We start from the raw sequence: 18,922 nt of genomic DNA on the forward strand, positions 1-18,922 counted from the left end.
TTAGATTTATCAAGCTGGAAATAGATGATGGCAGTGACATGATCCTTGTATCATACAAATCCAGAACTCGGAGGCCACACATGTATTCAAAGAATGATTCTGGAATTTTTGTCAAGCTTGGGTTTTTTTGGTAGTAGTAATGTTGAGATATTACTACACGCAGGTTTATTAGGTAGATTACATAATTTCTGACCGATCAATGAGACCCTTCGCACGTCTTCCCTTTCTTCCTCTAATGGTTGTTCTTCTATCTCTTCACCATCACCTACCAAAAATTTTAAATCCTTCTCTTCTAGATATGTAATCTTAAGGACCATGCGTCAGAGAAACAGAGGCATCTTAAAGTGTCCTGCTTTACTACCCCTTTCCAACAAAGATTTCTTTTCAAATTCCCTCATTATAGCATGTCCTTAGTCACGAGCATTTCCAAGCTTTCTAGCTTCAACAATAAATTGTTCAGCTTTCCAGCACTCAATTAGGTACTCCTGGTAAACTTCATAGTCTGGGGGAAAAAATGCCCAATACAATAGGCAAGGCTTATTATCCACAGGTAATTTGTCATAAATAAGTCTAAATGCCTTGTAAAGTTCTTGCATTTCTTGCACTGGTTCCGTGCCTGGTGACTGCATGTCAGATAACAGTTGCCGCCACACAGATGGGTCATCCTCATTTCTCAAGCCATCTGCTGTCAACTTGATCACTTGTGGCATCCCACCGCACTCCTTGAGTAATCTGTCTGCAATTTTCTTGTAGCTTTGTCGATCAATGATATCTCCTACTATTTTTCGAAACAAGTATCTGGCATCATCATTGGATAATCTTTCAATCTTAATATGATCATCCATTAAACGACAAAAATCTCTATCTCTGTATGCAAATACTACTGCTCCATGTTCATGGTCATCGTGAATGCCAACTTCTTTCAGATTAATCTCTACGAAAACCTCATCAAGAAGCAGCAGATACCTCTTGTTAACCAAGGCTTCGGATATCATGTCTGCTATTTGATCACTGTCATGGATCCCTTTCACCTCAAGTTTTAACTGCTCTAAAAGAATTAGTTGTATCTTTCTCACACTCTCCCCTTTTGAAAGAGTTACCCAAAAGACATTGTCAAACAGTTGAGTTTCACGGACTTTGTTGTTCAGGTTTTCCATTACTGTTGTCTTGCCCACTCCTGGTAGTCCCCATATGCCAATTCTCTTCAAATTATCATCGTTGAGCAACTTTAGTAGTGTTTTGACATGCTCATTAAGTGATGGCACATTATCTATCTTCTCTGGATGCTTCCTTATTATTGGAGCCACTGACATTGGTGCCCTTTCAATCATTATAGTTATTTGCTCTACTCGACTCTTTAAAGCAATTACTTCCTCAGTCTTTGTCACTACAGTTTTGCCAAGCTTTAGGAGAGAATGAAATGGACAGAGTCCACAAAAGCATCTACTGATTTTCTGGTACTTGTTCCTCAATTCTTGGAGTTTGCCTTTCATTTCGTGAACCTCATCAAGCCAGGTTGTGCATTCACTTGTCCTCTCCATTATTTGGTCTTTTCTGTCCAACATTGTTATTACCATCTGTCTCTTTACTAAAGTGATATCTTTCTTCTTGTTCCAGCTTCGCAATGTTTTCACTGAGATTTCTTACATGACCATATTTGCTCCTCAAACATCAAATTATGTCCTTCCCAACTTGTATTGCTGGTGTCACCATAGTCCCAATTGCTGTCCACCACATCCTACTAAAATTGTTCAAAAAGAAAATTGAGGATTATTTGTGAATCGTTTTCATTTCTATCACGCTATAAGATAAACAATGTAAGAAAGAAAGGCAGGTTTTTGTCTCACTTTTTAATGACAGTTACCTTTAATTTTTTATAAAATTTATAACAGCATATCTGTTAGGGATGTTCTGGGTTCAAGGGGTATTAACCTTGACAGAAATGGCCACACTTGCAATGATGGTTTCGAGACTATAATCCATCTCTTAAGGGACTGCAGATTCTATAAAGCCTTTTGGAGCAACCTCGGCATCCCTCCCAACCTCACTCCTCCCTTCTCTATGCTTATTATGGACCGGCTTCAGAGGCCTCTCTCCACCTCAACATTCCCTGGAAAATAATTTTTCTTCTAGGAATTTGGTCTCATTGGATCAACCAGAACATAGTTGCTTTCTAAAATTTACAACCAAACCACTACCTCCACATAGAATGTATCATGAAAGCGGTGTTATTCCGATGCTTCTATTCTTAGTTCCAGTCTAGCTGGTGGGGGTGGGCTGATTCGTAACTCTAATGGAGAGTGGCTGAAAGTTTTTTTCAGATTTATTGGGAGGACCTCTTCTCTAAATGTGGAATTATGGGCCTTAAGGGATGGATGGTATTCTTATGGCTTGGGTCTTGGGAATTGCTAACCACATTGCTGAAGTTGATGCCCTAGAAGTTGCCTCTCTTTTCACTAATCAATCTTCGAACAGACGAATCTCCTCCATTATTAATGAATGCAGGGATGCCTTCAATCGTTCAGTAATTTCAAGCTTCAGCATTGCTACAGGGAGGCTAACAAGGCAGCGGACTCTATTGCTAGGATGGGTTGTTGCTAAGTGGATCCCCTTTTGTATTACTCCCTTCCCGCTTATTGTGTTCTTCCTTTTTAATCTGTGGGCACTTCTGATGCTTGTTTCCCCAGGTTAATCCTGGGCTCTATTTCTTAGTCTCCTTTATTGCTAATTCCTTTTAAGCAAAAACAAAACAAAACAAAAGCAGAGCTAATATCTTTAGAAAATTTAAATCAAGTTTTTCAACAACATTTCGTTTGAGTCAAATCGATGTCAGAAGGCTAAAAAGTTGACACAAGTGGAAAACTCTGCACACAAAATTGACACAATCAATGTATGGGTGATCCAAAAAGTTGATAATTAAATAAACTAGAAGTAATTATCTACACTCTGGAACATACGACACCTTAAGATCATTTTCGGATTGCTAGATATTGCTTGCGCAAGAACAACAAAAAATCAACTTCAGCAAATTTCCCATTTGAACTACCCTTCTTCCTGTTTGAGTAACTTTTAAACCGTAGCACCATTTTGCACAAATCTGGTAGCTTTATAAGGTAAAAGTTGCATTAGCTTTCCAACGGTACGGAGAAAAGCAGAAAACTGAATTCCAAAAGTCCTTTAATTAAGTGAAGTGCACAAAGTTGGTAATTTGTTCCTCCTGTGGACATTTGTTTACTGCTTTATTATGATAACTGGGGTTTTTATTATGAGAGGATCTGTCCTCAAACTCCTGTTGTTGCTGTTTAGTTTATGAATATCGTCCTTCTACCCAAAAAAAAAAAAAAAAAAAGTTGGTACCTCCAAACTAGAAAAAATCAATTTTTTGAAAGTGAAATGAAGGAATAAAATTTGAATTCGATGCGGTTAACATGTAATAGGCTATGGGTCTTAGGCCCACCTTATTTACTTGTATAATACACATATTCAAGCAGTCATGCACCTTCACATGTTGACACCTGCTGACGTCATTCTGCCACGTCAGCCCTAGTTGAGTCATCAGCTTGCATCATCTGCTAAAGTCATCTTTGCCACGTCACTTGCTGACATCATTAGCTTGCATCATCTCCATGTTGACTTTGACTTTTGGTAGTTGACTCTTTTCAGCATTGAATGTTGACTTTTCTGCATGGTTGACTGTTGATTGTTTTGCTAGAGTTGACTTTTTGCAGTCCGAGTACTTTTTATCTAGTTCTTCACGTAGATTTCATTTTTGCAGTCCACTTTTGTATATTTTTTTTCTAATTGAAGAATAAGGATAGGTTTTCTCTTATTGCAACAATCGTCACTGACAATCCAACAAACGTTTTTGCAAACGTTTTTACCATAATATTGAGACTTGCTATTGTCGCAACAAATCAGCTGTTTCCATATCTACTACTATTGTTGCTAACACTGAGAGTATCCAACCAATGGCTCCCTTGGTATGTCTCCTTCCTCTTAGCTTATGGATTCTACTTGTTGCAATCACATGACACCTCATTCATCCTTATTTTCTCAACTTGAACCTGCACCACACCCTCTTGATATTCGCACAGCAAATGATTCCACATTGTTTGGTCATAATATAGGTTCTATCTCGGTTTCCAACCTCTCGGTTCTTGGGGTCTTTGATGTTCCTAATCTTTCTTACAATTTATTTTCAGTGGGACAATTAGTTGAGTTGGGTTATCGCACTATACTGTGTAGGATCTGAGGGGAAGATAGGAGCTTAGGACCAGTCCCAAAGTTGGGCGTATGTTTCTCGTGGACAACCTTCATCTTCCACCTGTTGCTCCTGTTTCTATTACTACTACAGTTTCTTCTATTCCTTCCCTTGCACTTGGGCATGCCTGACTTGGTCACGCATCTTCCTCTCAAGTAAAACACTTGACTTCCAGAGGTTTGTTAGGTTCAGTGTCCACAAAAAAAAAAAATTATTGTGTTTTATGTTAGTTAGGAAAACAACTAGTTTTGTCTTTCAATACTAATGAATCAACGTCCACTGATATCTTTGACCTAATTCAATCTAATGTCTGGGGGCCTTCCTCCATCTCTAGAATTGGTAGATCCCGATATTTTGTTGTCTTTGTTGATGATTATTCTCACTATAGTTGGATTTTTCATATGAAACATCATTCTGAATTATTGCAAGTATATTGTAATTTTGCAAAAATTGTTGAAACTCAGTTTTCCAAACGCATCAAAAATTTTCAATCTGATAATGCTCTTGAATACACTTAATATGCTTTCCAAGCTATTTTGCTTTCCTATGGCACTATTTCTCAACTAACTTGTCTAGGTACCTCTCAACAAAATGGTAGAGTCAAACAAAAACTTCGTCATATTATTGACATTGTTCGTGTTATCCTTCTCTCTGCCAAAGTTCCTGCTCCTTTTTAGGGCAAAGCTACTCTTCATGTTGTTAATGCTATTAATCGCATTCTTAGTCTTATCATCCAAAATCAAACTTCATATGAGTACTTTTTTGGGTCACCTCCAAACTATCACCACTTTCGCTCCTTTGGTTCTGCCTGTTTTGTTCTTCTTCAGCCGTATGAGCATAACAAACTTGAGTCTCAATCTAGGCTTTGTTATTTTCTTGGCTATTGTGAAACTCAAAAGAGGTATTGGTGTTATGATCTTGTCTCTCATCGTTTTCGTATCTCCCACAATGTTGTCTTTTGGGAACATCGCTCTTTTGTCGAACTCTTTCACTTCCGTGCCTCACTATCTGCCTCCTCAGTCTTAGATCTTTTTCTAGATGAGTCATATATTCCTTCTATAATTGCTCCTGATCCTCCTATAGACTTCTCTGTCCAACCACCAGATATTTTTTATAAATCCCTAGATCACCTTCTAATGAACAGGTGGAAGATGAACGGGTCGAAGAGACGAGCTACCTAACCTTGAGCTTAGGTCCCTTGCTCCTGCTCTGCATGAAAATCTTGCACAAGACATTCCACCTCATCACTCCACTAACCCTTTATGGCAAATTGCAATGAAAGAGGAACTTGATGCATTATCTAAAAACCATACTTGGGATTTGGTGACTCTCCCCTTGAGAAATCTGTAGATGGTTGTAAGTGGATCTATAAGAGCAAGACTCACTCTGATAGGTCCATTGAGCGTTATAAAAGCTCGTCTTGTTGCAAAATGTTTTACACAGGAGTATAGGATTGATTATGAAGAAGCCTTTGCTCTGGTTGCTCAAATCTCATTTGTTCATGCCCTTTTAACTGTTGTCGCTGCTAGTAAATGGGACCTTTTTTAGATGGATGTAAAAAATTCCTTCTTTAAAGGGAATTTAAGTGAAAAAGTTTATATGCAACCTTTTCCTAGTCTCTCTATTGAACAAAATAAGGTTTGTAACCTTCGACATGCACTTTATGGCCTTAAACGAGCTCCACGAGCTTGGTTTGCCAAGTTCAGCTCTACCATCTCTCGCTTGGGTTACATTTCCAATCATTATGATTTTACCTTATTTCTTCGTCATACCGACAAAGGAACTATTTCGCTTCTTCTATATGTGGAAGATATGATCATAACTGGTGATGACCTTAGTAGCATTCAAGAACTCAAAGATTTTCTTAGTCAGCTGTTTGAGATAAAAGATCTTGGACATCTTAGCTACTTCTTGGGTCTTAAAATCACTCATTCCACAAATAGGCTTTATATTACTCAAGCCAAGTATGCTTCTAAACTTTTGTCTCGAGCTGAACTCACTAATAGCAAGACTGCTAACACTCCAATTGAACTTAATGCACCTCTGACTCCCTCAGGAGGGAAACTATTGTCTAATACCTCTCTTTACAGACGATTGGTTGACAACCTAATTTATCTCACTGTCACTCGTTCAAACATTTCATATTTTGTTCACCAGGTGAGCTAGTATATGTCTACTCCATGATCGACTCACTATACTGTTGTCCTGCGCTTTCTTTAATACCTAAATGGCACTCTCTTTCATGGCCTTTTATACTCTGTTCAGTCTCCTCTTATTCTCTATGCATTCTCTGATGCTAATTGGGCAGGAGATCCCACTGATTGAAGGTCAACCACTGGTTATTACTTTCTTCTTAGTTCTTCTCTGATTTCTTGGTGAAGCAAGAAACAAACCGTTGTGGCCCGCTTCAGTACTGAAGCAGAATATCATGCCCTTGCTGATACCACATCTGAGCTCCTTTGGTTTCGATGGCTTCTTAGGGATTTAGGTGTATCTACATCCTCTGTTACTTCTCTTTATTATGACAACTAGCTAGAGTGCCATTCATATTACTCATAATGATGTCTTCCATGAATGGACTAAACACATCAAGATCGATTGTCATTTTATCTGTTATCATCTTATTCATGGTGCTCTCAAGCTATTCTCAATCTCCTCTAAAGATCAACTTGCAAATATCTTCACCAAGTCACATCCTAAGGGACGCCTTCGTGCTTTGGTTAACAACTTCAAGTTGGTCTCACACCCACCTTGAGTTTGAGGGGAGCTGTTAATGTGTAATAGGTTGTGGGCCTTAGGCCCACCTTGTTTACTTGTATAACAAACATACTTGTACTACACATTTTGTCTCCTATATAAAGACACTCATGTATATTTTATTACTTGAGAAATACAATACTATTCATTCAGTATTTTTAAAGACTCATGCATACCATGCGCTTGAGGCAATTGGCTTGTATGCACGCATGGGCCAAAGTCAATGACTCGTACATTCCATGCAACATGCTCATGGTATTCATGAGCCTATTCAAATTTTGATCTCTATAAATACTAATCCCCTCCCACTAGATTTTCAAGCCATAAAACAATATAATAAAGATAATTAAAAAAAAAAAAAAAAAACTCTAAATACTACTACCCAAATCTCTCTAGATAAATTCCAAATTTTTAACCTGTCTTTGGTTTCAATTTTTCCTTAGTTAATTTCTCACAAATCTCTCTTGTTTACTAGTCATTATGCTCTAGTTACTTCATTAATTATCATGCTTTGTGGTTATCTTGTTATGTTTGGATGATCAATAAGTGATTTATTACAGGCTTAGTAGTTCTAGAATCATTTCTTGGTGTTATCTATTCTCTCTTGTTTTAATCTTCATGATTAAGTGAATATAATCATGCATATTAGTATGGATATCACTTAGCATGTAACTATTCTTGCCATACCCATTTTTGTTCTTGAAGGTAAGCTCAGTTTAGTATGTAACATGTTTAGATAAACATGGCCATGCATGGATCTAGCATGTAATTAACCAGTTCCATGATAATCATGATGAATATGCCCATGCATTTTGGTGGATATGCTGTGAACATGCAACTATATTAAAATGGGTATGCTTTTGCGATGGGACTTAGTATGCACTAAGAAATATTTATAACTAATTTTATGCTTATGGTTATTGTTCATTTCTAAGCTTGATTTATTTTCTTTTTTGTTTATGTTGTCTATGTATGACTTGGGTTTACATGCTAATTTTCTAATTTGTAGTGTAACTAAACTCCATCACCACATATCAAATGGCTTGATTTTAAAAGAACTAGTTGAAGACTCACATGATGCATGAGAATATATAATATTTTGAGAAATCTAATGTATGATTTATTTTCTAAAATTTATTGTAAATTTTTTATTCTTTCTAAAAATTAAACAACTTCTAAAAGTAATTTCTATATCTCTATTTTTACAAATGTATAATTTTATCATTTTTTCTATTCACGCGATGCATGAAAATATATAATTATTTTGAAATATGGTATAATGTATAATTTATTCTCAAAATTTTATTATAGATAATATGTTCTTCCTAACATTCTATATTTCTATTTTTACAAATATATAATTTTATCATTATTTTTTTTTTGGTTGGTATTATTCTTTTTTTTTTTAATGGTTCATATTCTTCTATTTATTATTATTATACATAACTCTTGATTTCTTTTTCTTTGTTGTTTGTTTATGTTATCCTGCGTTCATCATCATGAACAATTTGTATTTTTCCTTTCTCTTTTCATTAATAAGATTACTTTAATTATCTATCAAAACGTATATATAATGACGCAAAACCCTAATGCAAAAGAATATTCCCAAAGCAGTTACAGAAATATACAATAAAATAATCATGAGCATGATAGATGAAATACTAAAAAATAACACCAAGTAAATAATTCATATCGGAGACATTGAGAAATTACTTGTAGAGAATAGCAAAGACAGTAAGTGCAAGCTGACTTTTTCATTTGGATGCCTTCAAATTGCATATCTGAACAATTTTCAGTGAGATTGAAAGGAAAAATTAGATAAACTTCCTGCATTCCAGCTCTAAGAAGAAAAGAAGAAATAAATAAATAAAATTAATGAACTTTCATATTATCCAACCAAAAAAAAAAATGCAGAAGGAAAAAAAAAAAAATATATATATATATATATATACACACTGGAGAGCAATATTGATGGCTCAAAGAAAAGGAGAGAGGGCGATGTAAAGAAGAAGATTTGTCAGACCAGGAACAACACCATGGTCTGAAGATGTAGAATAAGATGTTGTAGAGGGAAGAAATAAGAGCAGACAAGAACCCAAAAAATAAAACCAAGCAACAACAAAGGTGCAACCATTTTGTAAAGAGTGTTAGGAAGTCATTAGCTTCATCAAATTGCGATTTTCCCGTAAGATATTAACCGTTGTAGATTTTTTTGGCTAAAGGGATGATGCAGTGCTAAATGCCTCTCTTTGTTTGAAATGGAGTCATTAGGACAACGCAATTTGAAGTTAAAAGACATTTTTCAGTTATTTAGATGTTTGCAGTTAATGAGCCATGATCTCTACATGTTTCCAGTAACAATTCCTTGAAAACAGTCAAAAACACCATTTGGTGTTTCCTAAAAACTGCTTCCTTGGTATTTTTTTTGAATTACAGTTTTCTAGAAACTGTTTGCTGAAAACATCTAGGCAAACACTTTATAGTTACTGTTTTTTTAAAAATAAAAAACGGTTTTTTGAGAACTGTTCCAACCAGGACCTTTAAGATAATGAATACAGCTGAATCTAGAAGCATTTCTCTAGAGTTAAATTTTAAAAGAAAATAAAATGATTCAATATGAGATGGAAGTTTCAAAAGCAAGTTAAAATATAAAGCACAAACCTGTCACAGAAATATTGTGATTGCTGGGTTGTACACCTCTGTTTGACATCACTAGTGCAATCAACTACACCAGAAGTTAATAATTCTTATTCCTGTTGGATCCTTTTAGATGTGGCCTCTTCCTTTTCCTGATCTCCAAGTGAGCAAAACAACCAACGGTGCCAAACAGGATAAATCCATTTTAATGCTTGTATATGTATCATAAATCATTGTCACAAATAGGGGTGAAATGAGCTTGAAGACGCAAGCGTAATGTATCTTGCAAATCTAAATCTTCCCACCAATCATTCTCTGCTTTAATCTTTTTTAAGGTATGACATGTATTGGAGTCGATGCCAAGGTTCTTCAATCTAGGGCAATCATATAAGCTAATGTCTTCTAGTGGGGACCACACACCTTTCATTATGTTAACCAATCTGGGTAGATAGTGAAGTTTTAACCGTTTCAAGCTAGGGAGTTTATCACTACCAGAATCAACAACTGGATCCTGAAATATGATCTCCTCAATGGCTGGACAATCTTCAACTATCAAGTCCTCTAACTTAGAAAAAAACTGGAGCATGGAGCTTGCAAAAACAAATTGAACATTGGGGCATGCATGCAGTGTCAAAATTCTTAGCTTAGCAAAGCTTCCCTGTGGTATCATTCCTTCCAAAAATTTTCTGAAGTTTGACAGATAATTAATACTTAGGTGTTCCAGATTTGGAAATACAGCTTCAGAGAGTTCCTTGCTACCAATAACTGTTTGAATCTTAGACATTCTCTTAGTACACAAAATCTCAGTCCATTGAAATTACTGACTCCAAACTCTGATAGGCTGCAAACATTGATGTGATGATCTAGATAGAAAGCAGTAGCACGAGTTTATACTTCCACAACTGCATCTGGTATCATCTCACCATTTATAAATCTCAAGCATCGACCCCATTGGACATAATCAAACTCCAGATTGTCCACAACCTGAGCTACAAAGCGTTTCACATCATGGCCAACAACAAATTTGAATTTGGTTAATCCTCGAATCCATGGTATGCCTGTTTGAAGAAAGAGTTCAAGAAACTCTACTTTTGGAAAATAGCAAGAAAAGGCAATCAACTTTGTCAAGTTCCCCACCTCATTTATGACAGATTTCACATCTTTATCCCACCTTCTATCTCCTGGGTACACATCAAGACTCAGTGTTTCCAATTCATGGAGACTAGATATTATTCCCTGTGAAACCAATTCACAAGGAAGCTTAACATATTCACTCCAGTTGACAGATCCATAAAACGATACTTTTAAGTGCCTCAAAGAAGCCAGCTCAGAAATCTCATCAGGTAATTTGTCAATCTCAGTTCCTTGGAGATCAAGCACCTCAAGTTGTCTTAGAGAGCCAACATCAGATGGAAGCAGAATGAGACATTCACAATCACGTAGAATAAGTACCTCAAGCTTTATAAGCTTAAAAAGTGACTTTGGCAGGGATTTGATCCTGGTCTTGGATAGGTTCAAAACTTTAAGAAAAGGCATTAAATCAAAGAACGGTGAAGGTATCATTCTTAGAAGATGATTTCTTTGGAGGAACAATGCCAAAAGTTTTGGGCAATTTGGTCTCTCAGGTAGTCTGGATAACTCATTGTCCATCAAAAATATCATCTTGGCTTCTTCCCATTCCTCATTTAAAGGTGGCTCAGTTAGACCTGCAGCAGCCCTTGATAAGAACTGACGACTTTCAAGAATCAACTGTCTATTGCCTTCAAAAGTTTCAAGTGATCTGTGCGATGAACTATTTTCTGTGTCTGATAGCTGTGTCATTCTTGAATAATTTCTAAGCAGAAACTGACAACCTTCTGCCTCTAATGACAAGATCCCTGATGCTAAATCCCTAATGAGATCATGCATTTTGATAGAAAGACTATCTTCCGAACTCTGCAAAAGAGAGGCACCTACAAGAATATTAACTATATCATGCGCCCTCTTATATGCATCTGTCCAATTTCCACTAATCAAACCTTCATGGATCCAGTACTCTACCAAATCCAACATGCTGACCTCCCAATCTTCTGGAAATAAGGCACAGTAAAGGAAGCAACTCTTCAACTCAAGACCCTCCAATCTGTCATAACTGAATTTCAATTTTTGGATTAGAGTTTCAAAACCATACATCCCATGTGCACTGCACTGTGAAAATTCCCTCACTGCATGCATCCAGGCTAAAGCATCAATCTCCTTAGTCAGTGCCCTTCCAGTAACAATGATTAGCAATGGCAGACCATGACACTTTTGAACTAAAGCTCGAGCATGCGGCTTGATATTTGGAGAATCAACAATCCCACCCACTTGTTCCCTAAACAACTCCCAAGCTTCTTCCTCTAAAAGTCCCTCAACTTGAATCTCTACATCAGTAGCCATAATGTGACACACGCCCAGGGATCTTGTTGCAATTATCATCCTACAACCATTTTCTAAAGTGAGATCAGGAATACCGATTGTATGTAGATCAATCTGCTCCCAAACATCATCCAAAAGCAACAAAAACCGTTGGCACTTTAGAGATTGAAATAGTTCCTCTGCAATTTCAGAATCCGTTTGGAGTCTGCTGGCAACAATGACAATTGTCGTAAAACTTCATTTTGAATCTTTCTCATGCTCCAATTTCTAGAGACAGACACCCAAATATTCACATCAAACAAGTATTTTGTTTTGGGGTGATTGATCAAAGCTTTCAATACACTGGTCTTTCCAATCCCACCACTTCCATGAACACCAATTCTTTTGGATGTAGTATTACTCACATGTGACAAAATCATCCCCACCATGTGCTCAATAGACCTCTTGGCACCTCTTCTCAGTTCTAGCAACTGCTGACTGCCAGGTTGACAAGGAAGCTCAATTTCCACTACATCGATAGGTTGACTTCCCTTGCTCTTACCAGAAGGAGGTATTGTCATCGGTTCTTCTGCGGCATTTTTACGTGTACCTGATGTTGAGACTGATTGTGGAGTAGAGGGCTCAACTGGTTTGCCAACATGCACAGACAATTTAGATTGTTTTACTGCAGCTTTTTTACTTGTACCTGATGTTGAGACAGACTGTGGAGTAGGAGGATCAACTGGTTCTCCAACATGCATATACAATTTAGATTTTCTCTGACCTTCAGTTTGAGAAGGTACAGTCTCAATTTATGCTTCAAGAATGGACAACGTCCTTCCTTTTTCATTAGATGTCTCTACAACTTCTTTTCCATGAGCAGATAAAAACTTTTCCTTCTCAAAAGAAGTTAGCTCAATTTCAGGTTCATGAGTGCGCAAAATCTCATGAACTTGAGATTCAACCAACTTTGAGCATCCAGAAAGATCGAGTTCTCTGAGAGACTTCAAACTATAAACAACACTAGGAAGACACACAAGATTTTTGCAATCTCTCAAATTCAACAAAGTAAGACCAGTCAAATGTTTAATTGATGAAGGTAGCTTTTTTATTGCTGTCCCATTTAAAGAAAGCTCCCGAAGCTGTTGCATGCTTTCTGAGAATTCAGAAATCTTCTTGACTTTTGAACAACCAGAAAGAATAAGAATTTCAAGAGATTCCATTTCAATCTTTTTTGGAAGACTTCTAAGGCATTTGCAATCTTTCAGATTCAAAAAACTAAGCCTTTTGAGTGCTCCAATGGATGGGTGAACCTCAACTAGATTTGAACAACCTTCAAGATCTATTTTCACAAGATTTGGAACCCCTGTGAAGTCGGGGGTCCTATTAAGATCTTGGGAATGACTGAGCTTGATGAATTTTAAATTGTCCAAATACTGTTCAAGAAATTAAAAAAGAAAAGAGAGAGAGATATTGTAGAATGATTAGATTCCTTTAACCATAGAATTTCTTTTAGTAAAATTAACTAATACAAAGGTGAGTAACAACATTACCTTTACTCCCCCCCAAAGTTGTTTAATTTTTCCATGACACATGTTAAGTTCAACAAGCTTGTCTGCTTTGAAATTTTGTGGCAAAGATTTTAAAGGATACCCATTCCATTCAACAAATCTTAGAGCATTAGGAAAATGTGTGAGCCCATAAGGAAGTTGCACATTCTGAATTTTGAGCAATCTAAGATTACACATCTTTGAAAAGGCCTCCGGATTCCAGTGTGCCTCTTTTTGCGTAGGCAAATCCAAGACCATGCCTTGAACAGCTTCTGTTCCCTAATAATCAAAAACAAGGGATTGGTGAATTGCATAACAAAAGAGTACAATAGTTTTCAAAAGTATATTTTCTTCAGTAATAGAATAGGGTCATGCTTAAGTTCAAGGTTTCTACTTAACCTCTTACCGTATTTTCTATCAGCACCTTGTCAATGTCTTCATGCAGCCACAATCTACTACGTTTTCCAGGCTCTATAGCACACTCTTGGTGAATCATCTGCCAACCCATTTCTTGTAGTAGATCATGCATCCACAATCGATTGTCTGATAAAATTCTTAAAAGAGATTTACGAATGAGAATATTTAATATAAAATCCGTGTAGTAGCCAAGACAGTCTAGTATTTCTACCACACGATCTTTGTCCCCCCCATTAAAAAAGCATGCTATATGTAGGAATATTTCCCTCTCTATTTCCTCCAGGCCATCAAAACTAATTTGAAGCACGTCAAGAACTTGCCTTAGAGAATGTTCTTTAACCATTTTTAATTCATTTTCCCATTCAGTGATGCTTCTATTGAGCAGAAAAGAACCCAAAACATCAATAGCTAAAGGAAGGCCAGCAGCATATTTGACAAAATGATTAGACACCTCCATATAAGCTTCAGGAGGTTGTTTATTTTTGAAACATTTCAAACTGAAAAGTTGAAGTGCTTCTTCATTATTCATTTCCTTAGGCTTATATATTTCATCAACTCCATGTATACTCAGCAAATATTCATCTCTTGTTGTAATGATAATTGTACTGCCTGGGCCAAACCAATCACCCTTCCCAGCCAATATTTCTAACTGCTCTAATTGATCCACATCATCAAGAACGAGAAGTATCCTTTTCGTATGCAGCCTATTCCTGATCTGACTGACTCCTTCCTGAACACTGAAGATTCTTATATCTCAAACCATCAAGATGTCAGAAAGAAGTTTTTCTTGCAAACAAATTAAACCCCTTCTTTTAGTAACTACTCTAACATTAGAAAGAAAGCTACCTCCTTCAAATTGATTAGACAACCTCTCATAAACAACTTTTGCAATGGTTGTCTTGCCGATACCACCCATCCCACATATCCCTATCATACGAACTTCATTCAACCCTATCCTCAAGTATGTATTTATTTTCTCCACATGAGAATCTATCCCTACTAGGTCCTTAACTAAGAATGGGGGACTAACTCTTTTCAATATCACTCCAACAATGTCTTGGATAACTTTTGACTCATGCCTGCAAGGAGAATGAACAAAATTCATTTGATGAGTCTGAACCAGCCATAAATAATTAAGCCAGGATTTTAGTGTTTTTTATAGGTAATAAAGATTACATGAAATGAAGAATGAAATATACAAGAGGAATTAAAGGATTATACATGCAGTAGCCCCAGAGGATCCTTTCAAATAGATTATATTAATTGAGTCAAGCCAGAAGTTGAGAAAGAGAGTGGGGGGAAAATACATGTATATGTTGCTTTATTTTGCTTGGAATACATAGCAAAGGGAAGAAGAGAGCCAGTCGTTGCATTTTTCATAAGGATATGTGTGTGTATATATATTTTTAGAATATGGATTGCTTACACTTCCCCTTAACTATAACTATAGTGTAACAATGTCCCCCCAAAAAACTTCACAAACTAAGCAATATACCTTATCTATTGGTAATAAGAACTTTACTCCCTCTTGTTAAGATTTCCATCAAATTTAATGAAAAAGTTTATTTTCTCAAAAAACGTGTATGACAGAAATTTGAATTTTCTGTTCAATTTGAGAGAAATCCTCACAGCAGAGAGCAAAGTGCTTATTACAAATAGTTAGGGGGGAAATTGATCAGTTTTGAAGTTTATGGGGACACTGTAACCGCATTGTAGTTAAGGGGAAAAATGCAATTTCCCCTAAGAATATAGGGGAAGACTAGTGTACACATGATGTGAAGAAAAAACTCTCCTAAGGAATTACAATAACGAAAAAAAAAAAAAAAAGGAATTGGTATAATTTGCAGAAGAAATTGAAGAAGTGGTGCGAAGCGCACAAGAACACTCGATCAACAATTTTAAAAACAGTGATTTCTACTAGATAATAGACAATTCCTTATCTATAAACATATAATTATTTTAATATAGTGTCTAAACCATATTAAGTTTTAGTTCTTAAAGTGTCAGATCAGCAATGCTGGGCCAGAGATGGTAGCATCTCTTCTGTTTGGTTGGCTAACTGGTTGGGGAAACATCCCTCTGAAGTTTGGAATTTGGTGCCAGAATGTCAGATGTGGTTAGTGCGGAAGGAACTAAACATTTGGACTTTTGAGGATGTTGCTAAATCTATTGATCAGTTGAAGTTCTTGTTTATCAGGACTTTGTTTGATTGATCTCAGGCTTGAAGGTTTATGCATTGTACTTCGATTTTTTTTATTCTCAGTTTTTATTTAGTCTCTATAACTTATTTGCTTGTATTTGATTTTAGGTACTTTGTGTTCATCATCGTGAACAAAGAGTACTTTTTTCTGTTAATAAAATTTTTATTTTTATTTTTATAGGTAGTTAATAAAATCTTTATTACTTATCAAAAAATATTCTAAATCGTTTTCAAAGACCCCATTAAATTTTTGTTATTTCTTATACTACTATCTGTTTAGTTTTTCTTATAGTCCTCATATTCAAAATTTCTCAATTCTTCCTCTCTAGATGTGAATTCTTTTGTGGATTTCCTAATATTAATTGTCTCTCTAAAATTGCTTCCACCCAGTCCAAGCCAACCTTTGAAGAAACTCCAATATGCTACACACTCTTTAGAGGAAAAGCTACACCCTCTAACTTACTGAACTATTCAGAAAAAGATTTCAGCACAGAATTTTTCTGGTCAGCCAAAGCCAGCTTACCACACCATCGCCTCTACTGGAATTTTTTTTTATCTACAAATATCTAGAAATGCTGGAATACAAAAAGTCAAATTTAGCTGCAATGAGTTTTCTAAAGGTTTTTTTTTTTTTTTTTGATAAGTCAAAGAGGTCTTAGTTTCTAAAGGTGTTGTCATACAAAGAAGTGAAAAGACCAAGTCTGAATGTGTCCTAGGACTTTCTTACTGGTACTGAAATAAAAAGAACATACACATTCCTACATAAGGTGTTTGAAATATGAAAGCAAGCACCTAGTGTGAGTAGTCATTAAAATTCAATGATATAATAAAAACTGTTCTTGAAACAATCAGTTTCCGTTAATCTCTTCAAGGATCTTTATACAGACCTAGAGCAAGGCATCTCCAAAGTCCATATACCTGTTGCATCTATGTAGAAATGGAAATGAAAGCACGGCCTCCAGAGAGCCTCGACATGCACTAGTTTTTTGGCCAATATACTAGAGTGGAAGGAATTGAAAAAGAAGAAGAAAAAACCTTACATATCTTGTAATGCCCATCCGGGGATATTGGCCACTTCTGCTAAAGCAGCCCTCCATCTTTGCACCTCCTCCATATTTTCCTCCAAAAACTTTACTAGATGCTCAAAAGCTTCCCCAAAACTCCCCGTCTGGTTCCGTACCTCAGATGGATCAACATCAAAGAAAACCGGAAGAATTGTTTGCCCCTTCTCTTTCTGGCATTGCACAATCTTTGCAAGTTCAAACAAGCACCAAAGGGAATCAGCATAGTGCTTTGAAAGAATGACGACTGAAATCCTTGATTCTTCAATTGCTTCCCATTTGGTTTTCCCTCTCTCAAGTTCATGATCACTGCAGGTGATTATTCCTTTCCGATCCAAAGCAGCATATAGATGATCAACAAAATCTTTGCGGGTGCCCTCGCCAGTAAAATTAAGGAAGACATCATATATCCATTGGCGGGTAAATGACAAAGAGGCGCCTTCCTTGGTTATAAGAGCCATCAAGAATTACTAGCGAACTTGATTTGCCAATCTTGAAACATCAAAGCAGATACACATCAGAAATACATTTAGGTTTCATTCTGATTTGAGAATTAAAATTCAAGGGATTTGAAGAACAATTGCTAGTAGAAATTCATTGAGATAAATTTAACCGCATATGACAATTTGAAGCATGGAGATTTTTTCTATTAAAAAAAAAAAAGATATCATGGATTTGAAATAGCTTCTTAGATGGTTAGACCTAATCATTTGAAATCGATTTAATTTTTTTAAAAATGATATTATAAATTTCAAACCCATCCATATATTAAACCAATAGAAAAGAAAAAAAAAATGTTATTCCATGTGGGTTTCAATTAGTTTAACTGGTAGATTCTCTTGTCATCGAATTTGGAGTTCAAACTTCAAACTCTAACTAAGCTAATTGGTGTATGAGTCTAATGATAAGAACAATCATCATGGCGTGGACTCCATAGGTTCAAATTCTACCATATAACAATCTGTTCACATCATTTAAATTTAAACTAAAACTTAAAATCCAAATCCTTATCCATAAAGGAAAATTATTCAATATACTCACATAAATGGTGCATCCCACCGCTAGTTTAATTAATGGAACTCACTATTATGTGAGTGGAGAGAGCTCCCCAGTATTGAATAATTATCCTTCTCAAATATCACAATCCAATTTCCTTATTTATAACAAAAAAAAAAAAAAAAAACTCTATCCAAAGGGGTAATACTTCGATAGTACAATAAACGTTGACTCTTCCCCTTACGTAGTAGTGTAGCTAAAGGCACGGCGAGTTGTTTGTAACGGCGAGAGGAAATACAGCGATTTAGGGAAATAATTGGAGGAAATAAAAAAAATAAAGAGAGACGACTGAACGTGAAAAAAACAAAAAAAAAAAACAAAAAAAAAAAAAGGAAAAAAAGAGAACTTACAGATTTGAGAAATTGAGGGCAGTGACTATTGTAATCAAACTCAGAATCCTCTAGGACACCGCTGAATTTTGGCACCGGTAATGGTATGTTTCCGGGGGAGAGAGAGATAAATTTTGGCACCGGTAATGGTATATTTCCGGGGGAGGGAGAGAGACATGCTGAAGCATCGAACAGATACAGGTAGGTAACACCTTCAGATCCAAAGGATGAAAATTATTGAAGAAGTCATGAGTCATACCTACTGTTCTTCTGAACCA

General features: G+C 36.1%; 2 protein-coding genes across 2 annotated transcripts; both read right to left on the minus strand.

Moving 5' to 3' along the window:
* Positions 1–410: 410 nt before the first annotated feature.
* LOC112034385 (probable disease resistance protein At5g43730) lies at positions 411–1,541 on the minus strand. Its single transcript, XM_024067200.1, has one exon. It carries the CDS (start codon positions 1,539–1,541, stop codon positions 411–413), a length of 1,131 nt encoding a protein of 376 aa, XP_023922968.1.
* Positions 1,542–8,470: 6,929 nt separating this feature from the next.
* Positions 8,471–18,922, minus strand: LOC112034384 (uncharacterized). Its single transcript, XM_065769392.1, is given in 8 exon segments — positions 8,471–8,799; positions 9,680–10,463; positions 10,547–12,267; positions 12,270–13,467; positions 13,585–13,860; positions 13,988–15,077; positions 17,239–17,751; positions 18,666–18,922. Coding segments are annotated over 6 exon segments (5,352 nt in total). The 5' UTR covers positions 17,721–17,751; positions 18,666–18,922; the 3' UTR covers positions 8,471–8,799; positions 9,680–9,878.

This window comes from Quercus suber, unplaced genomic scaffold (genome assembly GCF_002906115.3).
Source record: "Quercus suber isolate HL8 unplaced genomic scaffold, Cork oak 2.0 scaffold_1140, whole genome shotgun sequence".
NCBI classification, from domain to species: domain Eukaryota; kingdom Viridiplantae; phylum Streptophyta; class Magnoliopsida; order Fagales; family Fagaceae; genus Quercus; species Quercus suber.